We start from the raw sequence: 15,743 nt of genomic DNA on the forward strand, positions 1-15,743 counted from the left end.
GAAACAATTTAGATTATTAGAATATTAGTTTCTTGTTTATCGTAATAGTTTTCTATCATTTTTCATGAGACTACTTCATCAAAAGTTTCAGGCATTTCAGCACGTCTTAATTTTGTGCTAATAATTCCATCTTTCATATATAAAATATAAAATTATGAAATATGATATACTCTATTATTTTTTATTACGAAAATATTCAATACAGTCGAGAATTACAAAGTAATTATAAATGAAAATTATGAGTAAATTTCTTTAATAAATGAATATCAGATAATTAAAGAAATATCAATTTCATATTTTGTGTTAGACACTAATAAACATTTAAGAAAACATTATAAACAATATTCTCGCAGAAATTAAGCATCAAATTATACACAAATTTTTTTACTAAGCACACACTTGAAGAATTTATTGACAGAATGCTTTTTTTAATATCCAAGGAAATTAGGCTTTGAAAAGTAAAATATCTAAAAAAATCTAAAAAAAAAATAAGTTCGTTTTTTAAAATGCGTCATATAACAATAATAAATTAAAAATAAATATTTAGAAAGACTATGGATATAATAACAAAGTAAATATGTAAATATAAGAAACAAATATAATTATCATGATCTAACGCAAATAATAAATAACAGACGTTTCGAGTCCGATCATCTTCAGGGTTACATATAAACATAATTAAAATAGAACAGATAAACTAAATTAATATACTTAAATAAACGGGTCAATTAATAAAATAATACAATATAAATGACCATCAATAGAAACGTATCCTATCATCGTGAATATGATATTACGTCCACAACGATATAGCATAAATGTTAGATGTCAAAATAATAAAAATCCATATTGGTATCAAAATGCAAATTATTCACAAGCATCGTAAATACAACAATTCTCGTTGAATCTATAAAAATAATGAAAACAAAAATTACCAATACAGTATTTAAAGCAAAGAAAAATTCTAGAACATTAAGTACAAAGATACTAAATATAAAGTAAAGAAATTTCTTTTTTTAATTTTAATAAAAAATGTAACAATAAATTAAAGAATATAATACATGCAAACTATATTTATATTTTATTCTTTATATTACAAAATTTCCGTAAACGGAAAATATATTGAAACTTTTAAACGGCAAATGTATATTCTTTTCACGTAGAATAATCGCAACGTCACGACAATAAATGCAAAACTGATTTTTTTTGTTTCTCGTATTCATATAATTCTCATTTTTCATTATATATATATATATATATATTATTTCTTTTTTCTTTATTTATAAGTATCCATGTGTTATTAATTAAAAATTATGAGTTACTACATGTAGCAGCAAATATATAAATGTTCCAGTGACAGAAGGAAACAGAGAGAGAGAGAGAGAGAGAGAGAGAGAGAGAGAGAGAGACTGATACTATAGAGACGAGATATATTTATAAATATAACAGATCGGTAAAGGATTCTCCATCGCTGGCCATAATCATGGGATTCGTCAGATCACCGACGAATTAGTGAGGTGTCTCGCTTGTACCTTGGCTGAGAGGCGCGGGTGAGTGTTTGCATCGAAGTGTCCAAGGGAGAGGAACAAGCAGGTAGAGATTATGGGCAATACAATGTACCGCGTGTTACCCGCGCGTTTTCAGATGAGCTGAGTGGCAGTAGAAGTGGAGATCCTTTGAGAGAGCCAGCGGGAGAAAAAGAGAAGGATAGAGAGAAAAAGAGAGACACAGAAGAAGACAGAGAAAGAGAGCGAAAGATCTCAGGGAGATATTCCCTCGAATGATGGTCCGTGGAGAAACGGTATGCGGTTCTGGAATTTCGTCCTTTTTGTGCGCCCGGCGTGGCGGACGCCTCGTATGATTTCAATAGACGAATCTCGAAGTCGCTGTTGCGTCCCGCTGCGAGTACTTCCACGGCGACAATCCAGGCCCGATCCGGTTCGGCCCGGAGCGGGAATAATATTTCAGCCATACGCGCCGTCGCGAAACCCGGCCGTCGAATCCGTCAAAAATGTCGGCCTTGAAAAATCTATCGATGTTAAGATCTGCATTCCTCGACGATCGAGTCCGGTATCACGAGATATTAGACGTTGCCGATGCTGTATCATAGCTGTTTTGCCGCTCTCTAAAAAGGCAGCCATCTTTTTTCTACGATATACTCCACACGTAACAAATTATACTAGTAATTACGTTTCAGCAGTAACACAGAAACATCGCAATGTTGCTGCAAACTTCTATAATGTACGAGTCATGTCACCGTGACCACATTTGCTCAACTGATATCATTTGGACATTCGCGAATATTTTCCCTTTATATCTAAAGGCTCCACATGGCCAATGTATGCCAACATTAGCAAGTACTACAGACACATAACATTCAATACTAGCCAATTAATCGCTCATTTTTAGTATTAAAAGTAGGTAATGTTAACAACATTATAGTACTTTTAATACTGCATTCTACATATCTAAGTGATTAATTGGTCAGTATTAATAGTCAATTTCTATGAGAATAGATATTAATGAAACGTTTTGCATTTTTATTGTATTTATAAAATCTACTCGTTTCTTAAACTTGTATCCATCACATTGAACGTAAAATTTATTTATTATTTTCAAATCTTATTTCGAATTTCTTAAAGTTTTTTGTAAATCGAGACAAATTCCAACTCGGCTTATCACTCCGGTGATAAGCAGCCAAGAAGCACGCGCTTCCACGCGCGCTATACTTCACGCTCTTCGATTTCTTTCCTTCCTTGGCCTGACCAGTCCTGATTCTTTTTCTTGCTGTGCCTTTCTAAAGAAGACGTTGAAAAATGAGCGGGATGACGATTGTGATTACGAGCGGGCGAACAACAGCGCGACGAGACAGACGGACAGACAGACAGAGGGCGACGGTGGTGGCGGCGGCGGCGGCGGCGGTGGATGATGATGATGAGCAAGAGTAGAAGATTAGCGTAGCATTAAAGATGCCATCTCTCCTGCGTTTCTTTCTTTATCTCGACCGTCGTGAGTCGGATCGAGCGCAGCGTGCGCGCACTGTATAAATGTATCATCGGAAATTTGTTCGTTTTCTCTGTAATCCGCGTCATAAACCCGCCGCTGGGTGGATTCATTAACAGATAGATGACCGAACGCTGCTATTCTCTGTGCGGGACCGACAACGGAACAAGTAACGGCGATAAGAACTAGAATACTGGCGACGAAAGTAGATGGGAAGTCGTACAATCATACCACCGACAAACTCAATCTGTTTTTAAATTTCTTGAAGTTTCAGAGATGCAAGTCTATTAACTTAATATTCTTCTTTATAACCTTCTTCATAGAAAACTTGAAGCTATTATATAATAACGCTCATGAATTTTAACATGAAATTAAACATTATAACTATATATTTATTGAAAGTAAAATATATTTATTGAAAGTAAAATATATTTTTATTCTCGTAAGTTTTATATATGCAAAAGTATCATCTAAGATATATTTAAACTTCATTGATTGATAACATTAAACAAAAAGGCTATTTCCTTGTTAAAAATTTTACAAAAGTATGTCCGTTCAAAGTGAAATGATTTTAAAATCACTTGAACAGTGAAAATGAAATTTTAATTAATTCTTCCTCTTTTCCAAAAAACGACACCTTGTAAAGAAAATATAGTAAAATATGTCTGTTCTAAAAGATGTTGAAAAACTACTACTGACAAGAAATTATAATAAATGACGATTCAACAATTTCATGCGCTTTATTATTTACTTTTTGATCGTGTACCGCGAGAAGGTCACACGTACTCAAATTAAAGTGGAGATGACGGATGATCGAGACATCAACTGGATGAATCAGTAGCTGATGGTTTGCTAATACGTGAGAGGCGGCACCGAAAAGTCGCGATCGCGAGCAGATACAGATATGAGATCATATCTGAGTATAATTAATTATCAGTAAAAACGTCCTAAATAATTAAATAGAAATTGCAAATTCGCGAACACTTCTTTTTTTCTCTTTTCTTTTTTTTTATAACGGATCTCTTGTTCATAATCGAATGATAGCAAGAAAGGGAAGAGAAAAGGGGAAAGAGATTGATTTTTTTCATCCGCGATCAGGATACAGAAATATTAAATGACGATCGTAATATTTAACTAACGAGCGAGATTTCAAGTCCAGTTAAACGTCGCATGCCACAAACGTCTGATTGTATCTCGATATTGATACATAATGATAAAATGAATCGAAAGAAAGAGAGAAAGAGAGAGAGAGAGAGAGAGAGAGAGGGGGGGGGGGAGAGTTAGTTATACAGACAGATAGTTATCATAAAAAATATAATGAACAAACGCGACCGATCAATTTTCCTGACAATGTTAACAAGATCTGGTTTTATCAAAATATGTTTATCGAAATCTTTTTTTATTTTATACATCTTTTGTTCCTATAAAAAATAAAGAAAACTAGGTTAATAATAAAAAGGGAGAAATATAAAATGAAAACGTCACTTATAAAATATTATTGAGGTATTATTGAAGAGTGCGTAGAAAAATTATCAAGAATCATTAAAACGAATTAAAAATTTCCTTGCTTGATATCATATCAATAAAAATTTAATATATTTTATTTTAATCTCAATCTCTCTCTCTCTCTCTCTCTCTCTCTCTCTCTCTCTCTCTCTCTCTTAACTTTATTTAATTGAGCTCAATTCAACCTCCGATTCTGTTTCCATGAGCAACTTTCAATATGGAAGAAATTCTTAATTGAGACTTTTAAATCACATGTGAACTCTCATTTTATAGACAACAGTTGTCCAGGGGTAGTTTATACTTTCGCATCGCTCTCGCATAATGTAACGGATAACAAATAATCTGCAAACACGTTGAAGCGATCGCGTAACGACCGCGCGAGACTGCGAAATAGAAACAGTTAATTGCGGGGTTTAACGTGTTTAACCGTGCATTATTAATCACGACGGTCGACGTAATTATTGCCGGCTATTATTAGACGCTCCCGCTTTCGCGCGCGTACGTTAGCGCCGACATTATGTTCGTTCGTTCCGTCCCGTCTGTAGATAAATTTATCGGCTGGAAAAATGAGTATTACGCCTACATTTCGCGCGGAACCCACCCGTGGCTGGCGAGGACGGACGTGTGGGTTAGCGATTCGAATCTCACACCTTCATGACATACGTTAACATCACGTTCTTAGTCACTTCCTTAAATTAAATGACGTGCCACTTACTTCTTGTCGACATTCTCGTTCAAGCACAAACGCGAGAACAAACGCGTGATAGTATGTCGTGACTTTAACTAATTTCCTAACTGATCCTAAACTAATATAGCTATGACATGATTGTCTAGCGGTTTCAAGAAGTTATAAAAAAATAATGATATTATTTTTCTTTTTGTAAATATTTTGGAAATTCTTGGAGATAGTCTCACTGTAAGTTCTTTGATCAATTCATTTGTTCAACAAGAATATCATAATATCTGTAATTTTTAAATAATATTAAAGATAAAGATACAATAAATTCTAGGATAGAAAAAATAATGACAATATAATACTCAACAGAATTTAAGTTCATTTCAAATGGCTTTTATTCATTCATAGAATTTTAATTTGCGGCTTGTTTTTAAAGATGCAGCAACATTAAATATGTAAAATGAAGACAAACGGTAAAAATTGATTACTAAATTGGCGAGAAAGATTAGAAGAACATCTGGTGGAATTCCGGAACACCCTGTATATTTAATGGATCTCGAAGTCGAGTATCCAGCGTGAGCAGAAAATTATTGCGTTACAGGGGGACTCGAGGCACGAACGCTGAACACACGTGCGTTGAAGTCATCGGCGCAGCGGCATCGCGGGATATATACTTCGCCGTACGTCTCTGGACCCAGACGCGAACCCCATTGCGCGATAATTGAAGTCACGCTTCGTGGGAAGCGCGGCCTTCGCAGATAGAAATGCCGTCACACAAAGGGTTAGACAAAGGGCGTTGCTTGAGTGTTTCGTCGGTATGACTCCGTATGCCGCCTTCACAACCCTGCCGTGATCTTCAGGGATCGAACAAAAAGCTGTCGACGTGGACGAAGCCCGATGATGCCGTCCGTGCGACGAAAAAGAGGACAGTTTTGGCCCGTAAGAGAGCGCAGGGGAGAAGTAGCCCGAGAAGGATCCGGGCCCTCGGACGGCCCCGGGGAGGCTACGAAGACGGTGGACGATGCGCGAGACCAGAAAAGAACGAGCCCCGAAAGCGGAACAAAAACATCCGAACTGCAAAGTCGGCGATTCCTGAAGAGTCGTGGATCCCATAGCGAATGATGAAGGTGGGAGGAGAAAAAGATACGACGAGAGGAAAGGAAGAGAAATAGAGACAGAAAAAGAAAGAGAGCTATTTGTTACATTATTGCATATATCGAGACTGAGTTTTTCGAAGCATTGGAATCATAATTCATATAAATAATCAGTAATATTAAAGAGATGTTTTTATTAATACAAATTGCTAAAATAATATCATTTTTTGAGAAAAAAAGTTTTTATCAAAAATTCAATTTTTTGTTAATTTTCATAAATCAGTAATTGCTATATAGATGTATCAGCTTGTTTTATTTATGATTTTATTTGAATAAGACGAAATCTGAAAGACATCTTTTCAATTGCAATTAAAAACATAATCTCAAACTGAAACTTGATGTCTATTTAAAGGGAATTCGAAGAAAATATTAGTAATCCTTTATATTTATCCAATTTTTCTGTAGCTGACCTCTACAAACTTTTTTCAAGCTAAGAGAAACCAATTCTTTGTTTGTTACCTTGACAGCAACATCAATTGAAACTTCATAATAGCAAAAGGTGGTACATGAAATACAATATAAAAGACTCATGTTTCTCGAAAGCAACATTACCAAATAAAAGATTAAATTTAAGAAGAAGAGAGAGATATAAACGTGTAGAAGACGAAGAGAAGCCAAGGGCGACGGTAGGCGGCTTGAAAGAAATGAAGGGAAGGGGGGAAGGACAGAGGAAAGAATCTTCAGAAATAAAGCGGCGTTGACGCACACCGGGGGTAAAGATGGGACCGACTGTGCGCTTCTCAGCGGTCCTAAGGCCCCGGCGCTCGCGCGAGCGCAAAGGTAAGGGCTGCGCTCGCTCATCCGAGATCAAGTTTTTCTCAAGTCTTCGAACTACTGGGAGAAAGAGAGAGAGAGAGAGAGAGAGAGAGAGAGAGAGAGAGAGAGAGAGAAAGAAAGAGAAAGAGAGAGCCAGAGGCCTGAACTCGAATCCGAGTTGATTTCCTGGCACGCGGTTCATCTTGTCGTTTATTCTTCTCTCGCTCTCTCTTTCGCTTTCTCTTTCTCTGCCGTTACAACCATCTCTTCTTCCTCGCCATCCACCGTTTCTCTGCCCTCCAATCCCAAGATGTGGCAGGAGCGCGAATAGAATATCGGTACCACGTGAATATCGATTTCGAGAAATTCCCGATTTTCTAAGTAAACCCTTACGCAAAGTAAAACAGAATAAAATAGTTTTGCTTGCGGTTAATCCTTAAGTTCACGGTTTCTTCCAAATTCAGATTTACGAAAATTTAAATAGCAGAAGAATGAAATCAATAAATTTAAATTGTTGTAAGAAGAAGATTTAATCAAAGTTTCAAAGATTCCTCTTCAAGATTTAAGAATAAAAAATTCATTACAAAATATGTTAAAAATCATTTAATTGATGCACAATAAAGAGATATCTTAATAAATTTCTGTAATGAACTGATAGATTAATAGAAAAATGTAATTTTATTTTGATATCATTTAAGATGTTAAATAAAAGTTTTAATTTTTATCATTAAAATTATTTTTAAAAACAAGATACACAGTTCTGTCATTCAGCTATTTTCCTCAAAGTATTAATACCTCGACATCTTCGATAAAGAATAACCAAATTACTTTAAAATTCTATCACTATAAAGACAAGATTGCAAATTGTGAGACACCCTGTACAAGTGCAGAGTAAAAAAGCTCGAATTAATTAGGATATGCTTCGTTCTAATAAAACGAGATCAGACGGCGACGGTGGTAGCGGTGGCGGTGCGGTGTGGTGCTTTCGTATAAATTTGAAACGCGCCCTGTAATTTGAGAAAACGTCCCGGGTCCTAAGCCCTATTTATGCAGCACTGAACCGGCTGTAAACCGTTCGTATTCACGATCCCCCTCCTCCCTCTTTTCCTTCTCATCTTGTCCACTCCTTCTCTTCTTTCTTCGCCTCCTCTACCTCCTCTTTCTCTCGCTATCGAGAAGAACACGTCCTTTTCCCCGTGCGCGTGTCCTTCCATCCATCGCTCCTCATCTCCAAAGATTTTTCTTTTCCTTACTCCCTTCATCACTCTTCTCTCTCTCTCTCTCTCTCTCTCTCTCTCTCTCTCTCTCTCTCTATCATTCCTTTTATTTCTCTATCGTCGACTTTAATTACATTAAAGGTATTGTTACGTAACACAATTCTCAGTCAGTCGAATTATCGCTTGTCTGGTGAAAGACACGCGGCGCACATACGTTGCCGCTCTAATTATTATGTCATCGAGAATGAGAAGGAGAAATTAATGAATATGGAAATAGTGTTAAAAGAAAAGATGAATAAAAATAAAGTTAATAGTGAAATCTCGCTTCCAAAAATTGTAATTTTTTCAATAATAATATTGTATCAAAACTCTTGTAACTATTAATTATTAATGGTTATCCTTGAGTGTGATATATAGAGCAAAATTTATTAAAAGTCATTTTTATATCACAAATTTCTTCCTATTGTTTACTCTTTCTATATGAATCAGAACTTAAAGAAAACTGCATCACGAAAAATTAAATTATAAATTATTATTACTTTTTTTTTATAAGACAATTAAGTAACAAATTATATAACAAATAAAGAATATTTAAATAAATATTAAAAATCATATCATATATAATTGATAATTGCAATACTTATATGTTTCTTGTCAATAACATTAATATTTAAGGAAAAAAAATGGATTTTAGCAACTTGTTCAGAAATTACACGTATACACATTCGATTTAATAAAGTTCCCTTCCATGTCTGATACATCATTAATATCTTCTGAATAATTAATCATCGAGTGTAAAATTATTGCCTGTATTTCACAAATCAGCTTACTGTACATTTAATTAAAATGGTAACGAAAGTACATGAAATAGAAAAAAATTAAATCTCAGAGAGCTTGTATCCCCGAATACATACTACATTCTCATTAAAAGTGAGAATTAATTTATTAATACTTTATTCTCTTGTATATTAAATACGAATCTTTCGAAGAAGCAGAAATAAAAGTAATTACATATACACGTGTAATTATACAATACACAATATAACTGCGATAAATTTTATTTCTTCTGCTTCTCCGGAAAATTCGAGTGCAATATACAATTATATATACAAAAAAGAGATATATATATTGCTTAACATATATATGTATATATGTGTTAATGTCTATATATATGTGTATATATGTGTATATATGTGTATAGATGTGTAATATTTGTGTATATATGTGTGTATATATTTTAATTATTCACATTGTCACACCTGCACAACTTAGAATGAAAATAAATGTACAAAAATTATCTATGAAACAAAACAGGTATCTCAATAATTTTAGCGCCAATCACATCCATCTCGCGCAATATCAGTTCAGCAATTATAATATCCCCGCGAAATCTTGTACCGCCAACGACAATCTTGACTCACCCGTTCCTGGCTCATCCGCCTCGCGAGAAGAGGTCTTATCCGGCAATCGAGAAATTACATTACGCGGGGCGAGCGCGCGGGACAAGGAAGTGGCACAGCACACAAAAAGCACCGAATATCTTTCAGGAGCCGACGAAGGAAGCATCATTAATATCACCGGGACGATCAATCAAAAAGCCAAGCGGTACGGACTTACTTTGGTGGACGTCGTACTGGGCTTGGTGCCGCCAATGCCGATGGCGTATAGCTCCACCTCGTACCACTGGACGCCGGTCTCACGATCAAGTTGGGCCGCGGTGGACAGCACACCGGTCTTCGTGTCGATGTCGAATAGCCGATCAACTTGCGGCCCGTCGCCGGCGGTCACGTTCGTCACGTAATACTCGAGCTCGATATTGGATTGACGACTACACGCGCTCACGCGCAAGATACTCGTGCCGATCGGCTCGTTCTCATAAACGTTACCTTCAATCTGACCCTGATGCTCCCAAATCGGCTGATCGTCGCCGTCCTCGCCCGGCACGATCAAGGTCACGTAAGTCTCAGACGAACGACGCTCCGCCTGGACCGCCTCGTCCGTCGCTCGGACGCCTACTTGATATTTGAAGGAAGCTCGTTTGAAGAGACTACCTTTTGAGAATGATTGCGGAAGTTTCATAATGAGCTCACCAGTGTTACGATAAACTTCGAACATATTCGAATAGTTGACGCTAGAACGAAGTAATTCATACGTCACTAGACCGTTGGTGCTAGAGTCAAGATCACGAGCTAGCAGTTGCATGACCTGAATATTCTCGGTCTGATGATAGTTGAAGTTGCCAGCGCTCAGAGGTGGTAACACTATTGCCGACATGCTAACGAAGATTGGCGCGTTGTCATTGATATCCTCGACGAACACAATCACTTGTTTCTCGGCAGACAATCGTGCGCTTGGTGGATGTGCTTGATCGGTAGCGACTACCACCAGATTGAAAGTATCCACCTCTTCGCGATCAATTGGAAGCAACGTATGGATCACACCACTCGATGGATTGATACTGAAACGTCGCACCTGATCCTGCGGTTCCTGGCTAAGGATCGAATAGCTGACCACTCCGTTATCGCCTGAATCTGGATCTTCGGCGGTAATGGTGACAATCGGTGTTCGCACGAGGATACCCTCGCGTATCTGACGTACTATTGCCGTGTTCGGAAACACCGGTGGATTGTCGTTGGTGTCAATCACCTCGATGGTTACGCTAGTGACCGAACTGAGCCGTGGGTGACCTCCATCGCTACATGTGATGTTAAGCGTGTAACGTATTTGCTCTTCGTAATCAAGTGACTTTCTCAGATACAGAATACCGGTCAGCGGATCAATATAGAACGTGTCTCTCTTGTTACCGGCCGATATAGCGAATGTTAATTCGCTGTTAGGTCCGAGATCGTTGTCGGTGGCCTTGAAACGCAACAGCTCGGTGTTGATTGGCATAGTTTCCAGCACAGAAATCCTCGACTTGTTGTCGACGAAGAACGGCACGTTATCGTTCTCATCGAGCACTTCAATATAAACAGTCGCGCTAGATGACAATCGTGTCTCCAAACCAGCATCATGTGCCACAACAGTCAACACGTACGTATCAGACATTTCACGATCAAGTTCCTTCATCAGCGAGATCTGTCCAGTAGCCTCATCTATCATGAAATGGCCATGCTGATTACCGTCCTCTAACGAATAGAACACATCTCCGTTCAAGCCCTCGTCCGCATCAGTCGTGTAAACTCTCAGCAACTGCGTACCAATCGCGGCACCTTCGCTCACCTGTACTCGATAAGGTAGACGTTGAAACTGTGGGACATTATCGTTAATATCGGTGATATAGATGGTGACCTTGACGCGATCACGCAAGCGATTAATGCCATTGTCTATAACAGTAGCTTCCAAATTGATATAATTGCTGCCAGTATTGGTTACTAAGAGTTCACGATCGAATACGTGCTCTGATCTGATGAAACCATTCCTTGGATCGATCACGAAATCATTCTGAATGAGTGGGAGCAAAAATATGAGATCAGCATTATGACCAACGTCGCGATCAGTAGCCAGTAGCTTGCCGACGAAGGTGTCAGGCGGCTCGTTCTCGCGTAGATGAAAACTGAAACTACTATTAGTAAACTCGGGCGCGTTGTCGTTCTCATCAATCACGTGTACCACCACCGGGACCATGGAGCTCCGTGATGGACTACCTTGATCAGATGCAGTAATCTCGAGTGCGTAATAATCTCGTTCCTCGCGATCAAGTTCATTTTTCACATACAACTGACCATCCGGGAAGATGCCGAAGCGGCTCTCCGCATTGCCATCAGTAATTCTGTATAATATCCTTCCGTTGTTACCGAGATCTGCATCTTGAGCTGTTAGCGAAAAGAAACGCTCGTTGACTGGCGTAGATTCTGATAATGAAGTCTCATAGCTGTTCAATCGGAAAATTGGTGTGTGATCGTTGACATCTTCGATCGTGACTCGAACTTGATATTGAGCGGAAAGTGGTTGTCTACCGGAATCAGTCGCCGTCACCTCTAGTTGGAGGATTGTACCAGGCGGTGCACGAATTGGTTTATTCAGATAGATAATGCCAGAATTCTCGGCAACTCTGAACTGTCCGTCTGGATTATGTGTCAACGAATAAACGATCCTGGAATTGGTGCCGATGTCGCGATCTCTGGCTCGGGCAAGGCACACTTCCTGTCCCACCGCCGCATTCTCCTGTAGAATCTCATCGCCCCACTCACCCCTGGGAAATCTCGGAGGATTGTCATTAACATCCTGTACTGTAATGTTAACGATTGTTTGGCCGTACGCGAGATTGGTACGCGCTGACAGTTGCAAGCTGTAATAAGCGACACGCTCGCGATCCAGACAGCCAGTAGTGCTAATAACGCCAGTATTCTCATCAATTCTGAAGTTACCCTTAGGATCACCAAATACTATAGCATAGCTCACTTTACCAGTATTGCCGTATTGCGTAACGTGTACTGAGCCAATCTCCCGATTACCAGATGTAACGTAATCGCAATCACCATGATCTTCAAGAACGCGAAATTCATAGCCATTGTAAGTATCAAACTCGAGGTGCTCCAAATCTTCCTCGCGTATGATCTCCACTACGGCATTCCTGGCTGCCACCTGATTATCGATGTCTTTTGCTGAGATTATTAACTCATAAAGAGTCTTGTGTGCAGCTCGTAGAGAACCTTGCAGGACAATCTCACCGGTTCTCTCCTCCACCACGAAGAGACCCTCGCCGCCGGATTCCAGAGTGTATTTCACTTGAGCATTCTCCCGAGCATCTGCGTCAGTCGCTGTCACTTTACCTATCGTCGTACCTGCTGAAATATCTTCGGAGATGGACATTAGATATTTCCAAGGATAAAAGATTGGCGAATTATCGTTGACATCTTGCAATGTCAGTACTACAGTGGCAGTCGAAGATTGTACTGGCGTGCCTTGATCTTTTGCTATCACTAGAAGTCTATATTCTGCTATGGTTTCTCGGTCCAGAGCAGTTATGGTTGTCAACTGTCCGGTCAGAGCATCCAGAGCAAAAGTCTTGGAATAATCACGCAAAACACTAGAATGAAAGCTATATGCGACGCTACCATTCGTACCTTGATCGTTATCAACAGCTGTAAGAGTAGCTATTAGACTATACGGTGCCGTGTTCTCCGACAACGCGATTTCGATGATGTCTTCGGGAAAGCGTGGTACCTCATCGTTCTCGTCAAGGATCGTTATTTTGAGATGCGTAGACGCATATTTAGTATTCGGACCACCATCTCGTGCCGATACGTGTAACTCGATGCTACCTTGTACCTCACGGTCCAAGGAAGCCACAGTGGTGACCAAACCGGTGTCACTATCAATGGCAAACCAACTCTGTTCATTACCCGAACCGAATTCGTAATAAATTCGCGCGTTCAATCCAGAATCCGCGTCCGTAGCCGAGATGCTAGCGACGAAACTGCCAATCGGTGCGAATTCCGATAGCACCGCCGAGTACTCGCTTTGTTGAAACACCGGCTCGTGATCATTGACATCATTTACATGTATTACGAGATAGGCCGTAGCAGATCTAGGCGGCGTGCCTTTATCAGTAGCAACTACTGTGAGATTATACTTGGGAATCTCCTCGCGGTCCAATCGGCCGTCGACTCGCACGATGTCAAAACTCTCTGTAACCTCGAGCCGAAAGTGACCCAACTCATTACCGGCACGTATCTCCACGCTAGTCTCGCCGTTCAAACCTTCGTCATCATCGATCACCGCTACTGCGGCGACGATCGAATCCTTGGCGGTGTTCTCGTCGACGGTAGCAAAACCCGCATTTTGTGGAAAGTAACTAAATTTGATCACAGGATCATGATCATTAGCGTCCAATAGGTTTACCGTCACGTAAGTACGACCGTCTTGCTTAGGCGCACCGTGATCGCGAGCGAAGACTGTGATGACGCAACTCTTAGGGCAACCACCGCCTGGACGTGCCACCGTGCAACGTTGTTGAGGACATTTTAACGGCTCGGCTGTCGTGATCATACCAGTTTCTGGATCGATTGTGAATTTGCGCTCATTGTCCGGCAGATAATACGTCAGCTTAGAATTGTCTTCTGAATCTTTATCGGTGGCGTGCACCGTCAACACCTTGGTGCCGACTGGTGCACTTTCGTTTAACGCTACCACATAGTCGCTCTGTGAAAATACGGGCGGGTTATCATTCACATCCAACACTGTCACGTTCACCAGCAGATAACCCAGTCGCGGTGGTCGACCGCGGTCGCGCGCACAGATGTTGAGCGAATAGAATTCCACCTGCTCACGGTCCAACTTGCCAGTAGTCTCGAGATGCAAGTATGACGTTTCACCTGGATTTCCAGTAACTTCCAAACGGAACTTGTTATCTGTATTGCCATCCACGATAAAATAATCGTCCAACACACCGTTCTCTGGTGTATCTCGATCAGTCGCAGCGTCCAACAATAACTTGGTACCGGCAACAGCCGATTCCGAGAAACTAACTGCGATACTAGGCTCCGGAAATTCTGGATTATTGTCGTTGATATCAAGTACCAAAATTCGCACTTCGATCGGATAGGTCGGTTGACTCGAGAGCACAACTAAATCAAATCGATCGCTGCTGAGAGCTTCGCGATCGAGAATCATGGCTGTTCTTATCTTGCCAGTCTCTGGATCGAGTATAAATTCCTGAGGTGGCTCATTGAATCTGTAAGTGAAGTCAGGCTTCACCGGTATCGTGCCCACTATGGTACCCTTGGGCTCGCCCTCCCTAATCTCGAGTTGGACCCGCGTGTCAACCGCTCTACTCTGCATCGCCAGACCCATCGCCGCGGTGTTATCCTGCGGCAACATTGGTGACCTTCGTGGCACTAATCGCGTGACTTTTTGAGGTAGGTTACGCAAAGTAAAGTAGTCATTAGACGCGGCCACTGCCACCGTCGCCGTCGTCGCCGTCGCCGCCACATCCTGGCCAACGACCTGGCCGCCATTATGGTTCACCAACAGTAGTCCCAGGAGAAGGGTCAGGATCATCGATCCCCTTATGATCATCTCTTCTATCTCGCCGCGACACGCCCACCTGCCTTAGCCAAATCTCGGCTTACGGTGACTCGTCGTAGGCGTAAAATCGCGCGCTCCGATTACGCACTACCTGTCGTTCTTCTTCTTCATGGTTGTGGCAGGCGATAATCCTGTCGTCTTCCGCATCTACGTACCAGTGCATTGCACGTACCACGACATTCCTCCAAGGACGGAGATTAATCGCGCGCGACGACATGAACCGCCATCCTCTGTCCGGCGATGCGTCGCATTTTTTCCCCTCCTGGATCAGAATCCCGATTTAAACTCAGAGCTGGTGGGTGCTTTCTTTTCCGTCTTTCTTCTTCTCTGTATCCGTTTCTTTCTCTTTCTCTCTTTCTCTCTCTCTCACATACACTTTTTTTCCTTTTATATATATAT

At 40.2% G+C, this 15,743-nt stretch overlaps 1 protein-coding gene across 1 annotated transcript in view; it reads right to left on the bottom strand.

The window, feature by feature from the left end:
* The window catches only part of LOC108694994 (cadherin-related tumor suppressor), a 109,698-nt gene extending 94,534 nt beyond the window's left edge, over window positions 1-15,164 (bottom strand). Inside the window, exon 1 of the mRNA XM_018204696.1 lies at window positions 9,930-15,164. Within this exon, the coding sequence (XP_018060185.1) occupies window positions 9,930-15,137 (5,208 nt within the window). The 5' untranslated portion in view covers window positions 15,138-15,164. The remainder of the gene's footprint in view (window positions 1-9,929) is intronic.
* Between the last annotated feature and the right edge of the window lie 579 nt (window positions 15,165-15,743).

The sequence above is a fragment of the Atta colombica genome, unplaced genomic scaffold (assembly GCF_001594045.1).
Source record: "Atta colombica isolate Treedump-2 unplaced genomic scaffold, Acol1.0 scaffold126, whole genome shotgun sequence".
Classification (NCBI taxonomy): Eukaryota; Metazoa; Arthropoda; class Insecta; order Hymenoptera; family Formicidae; genus Atta; species Atta colombica.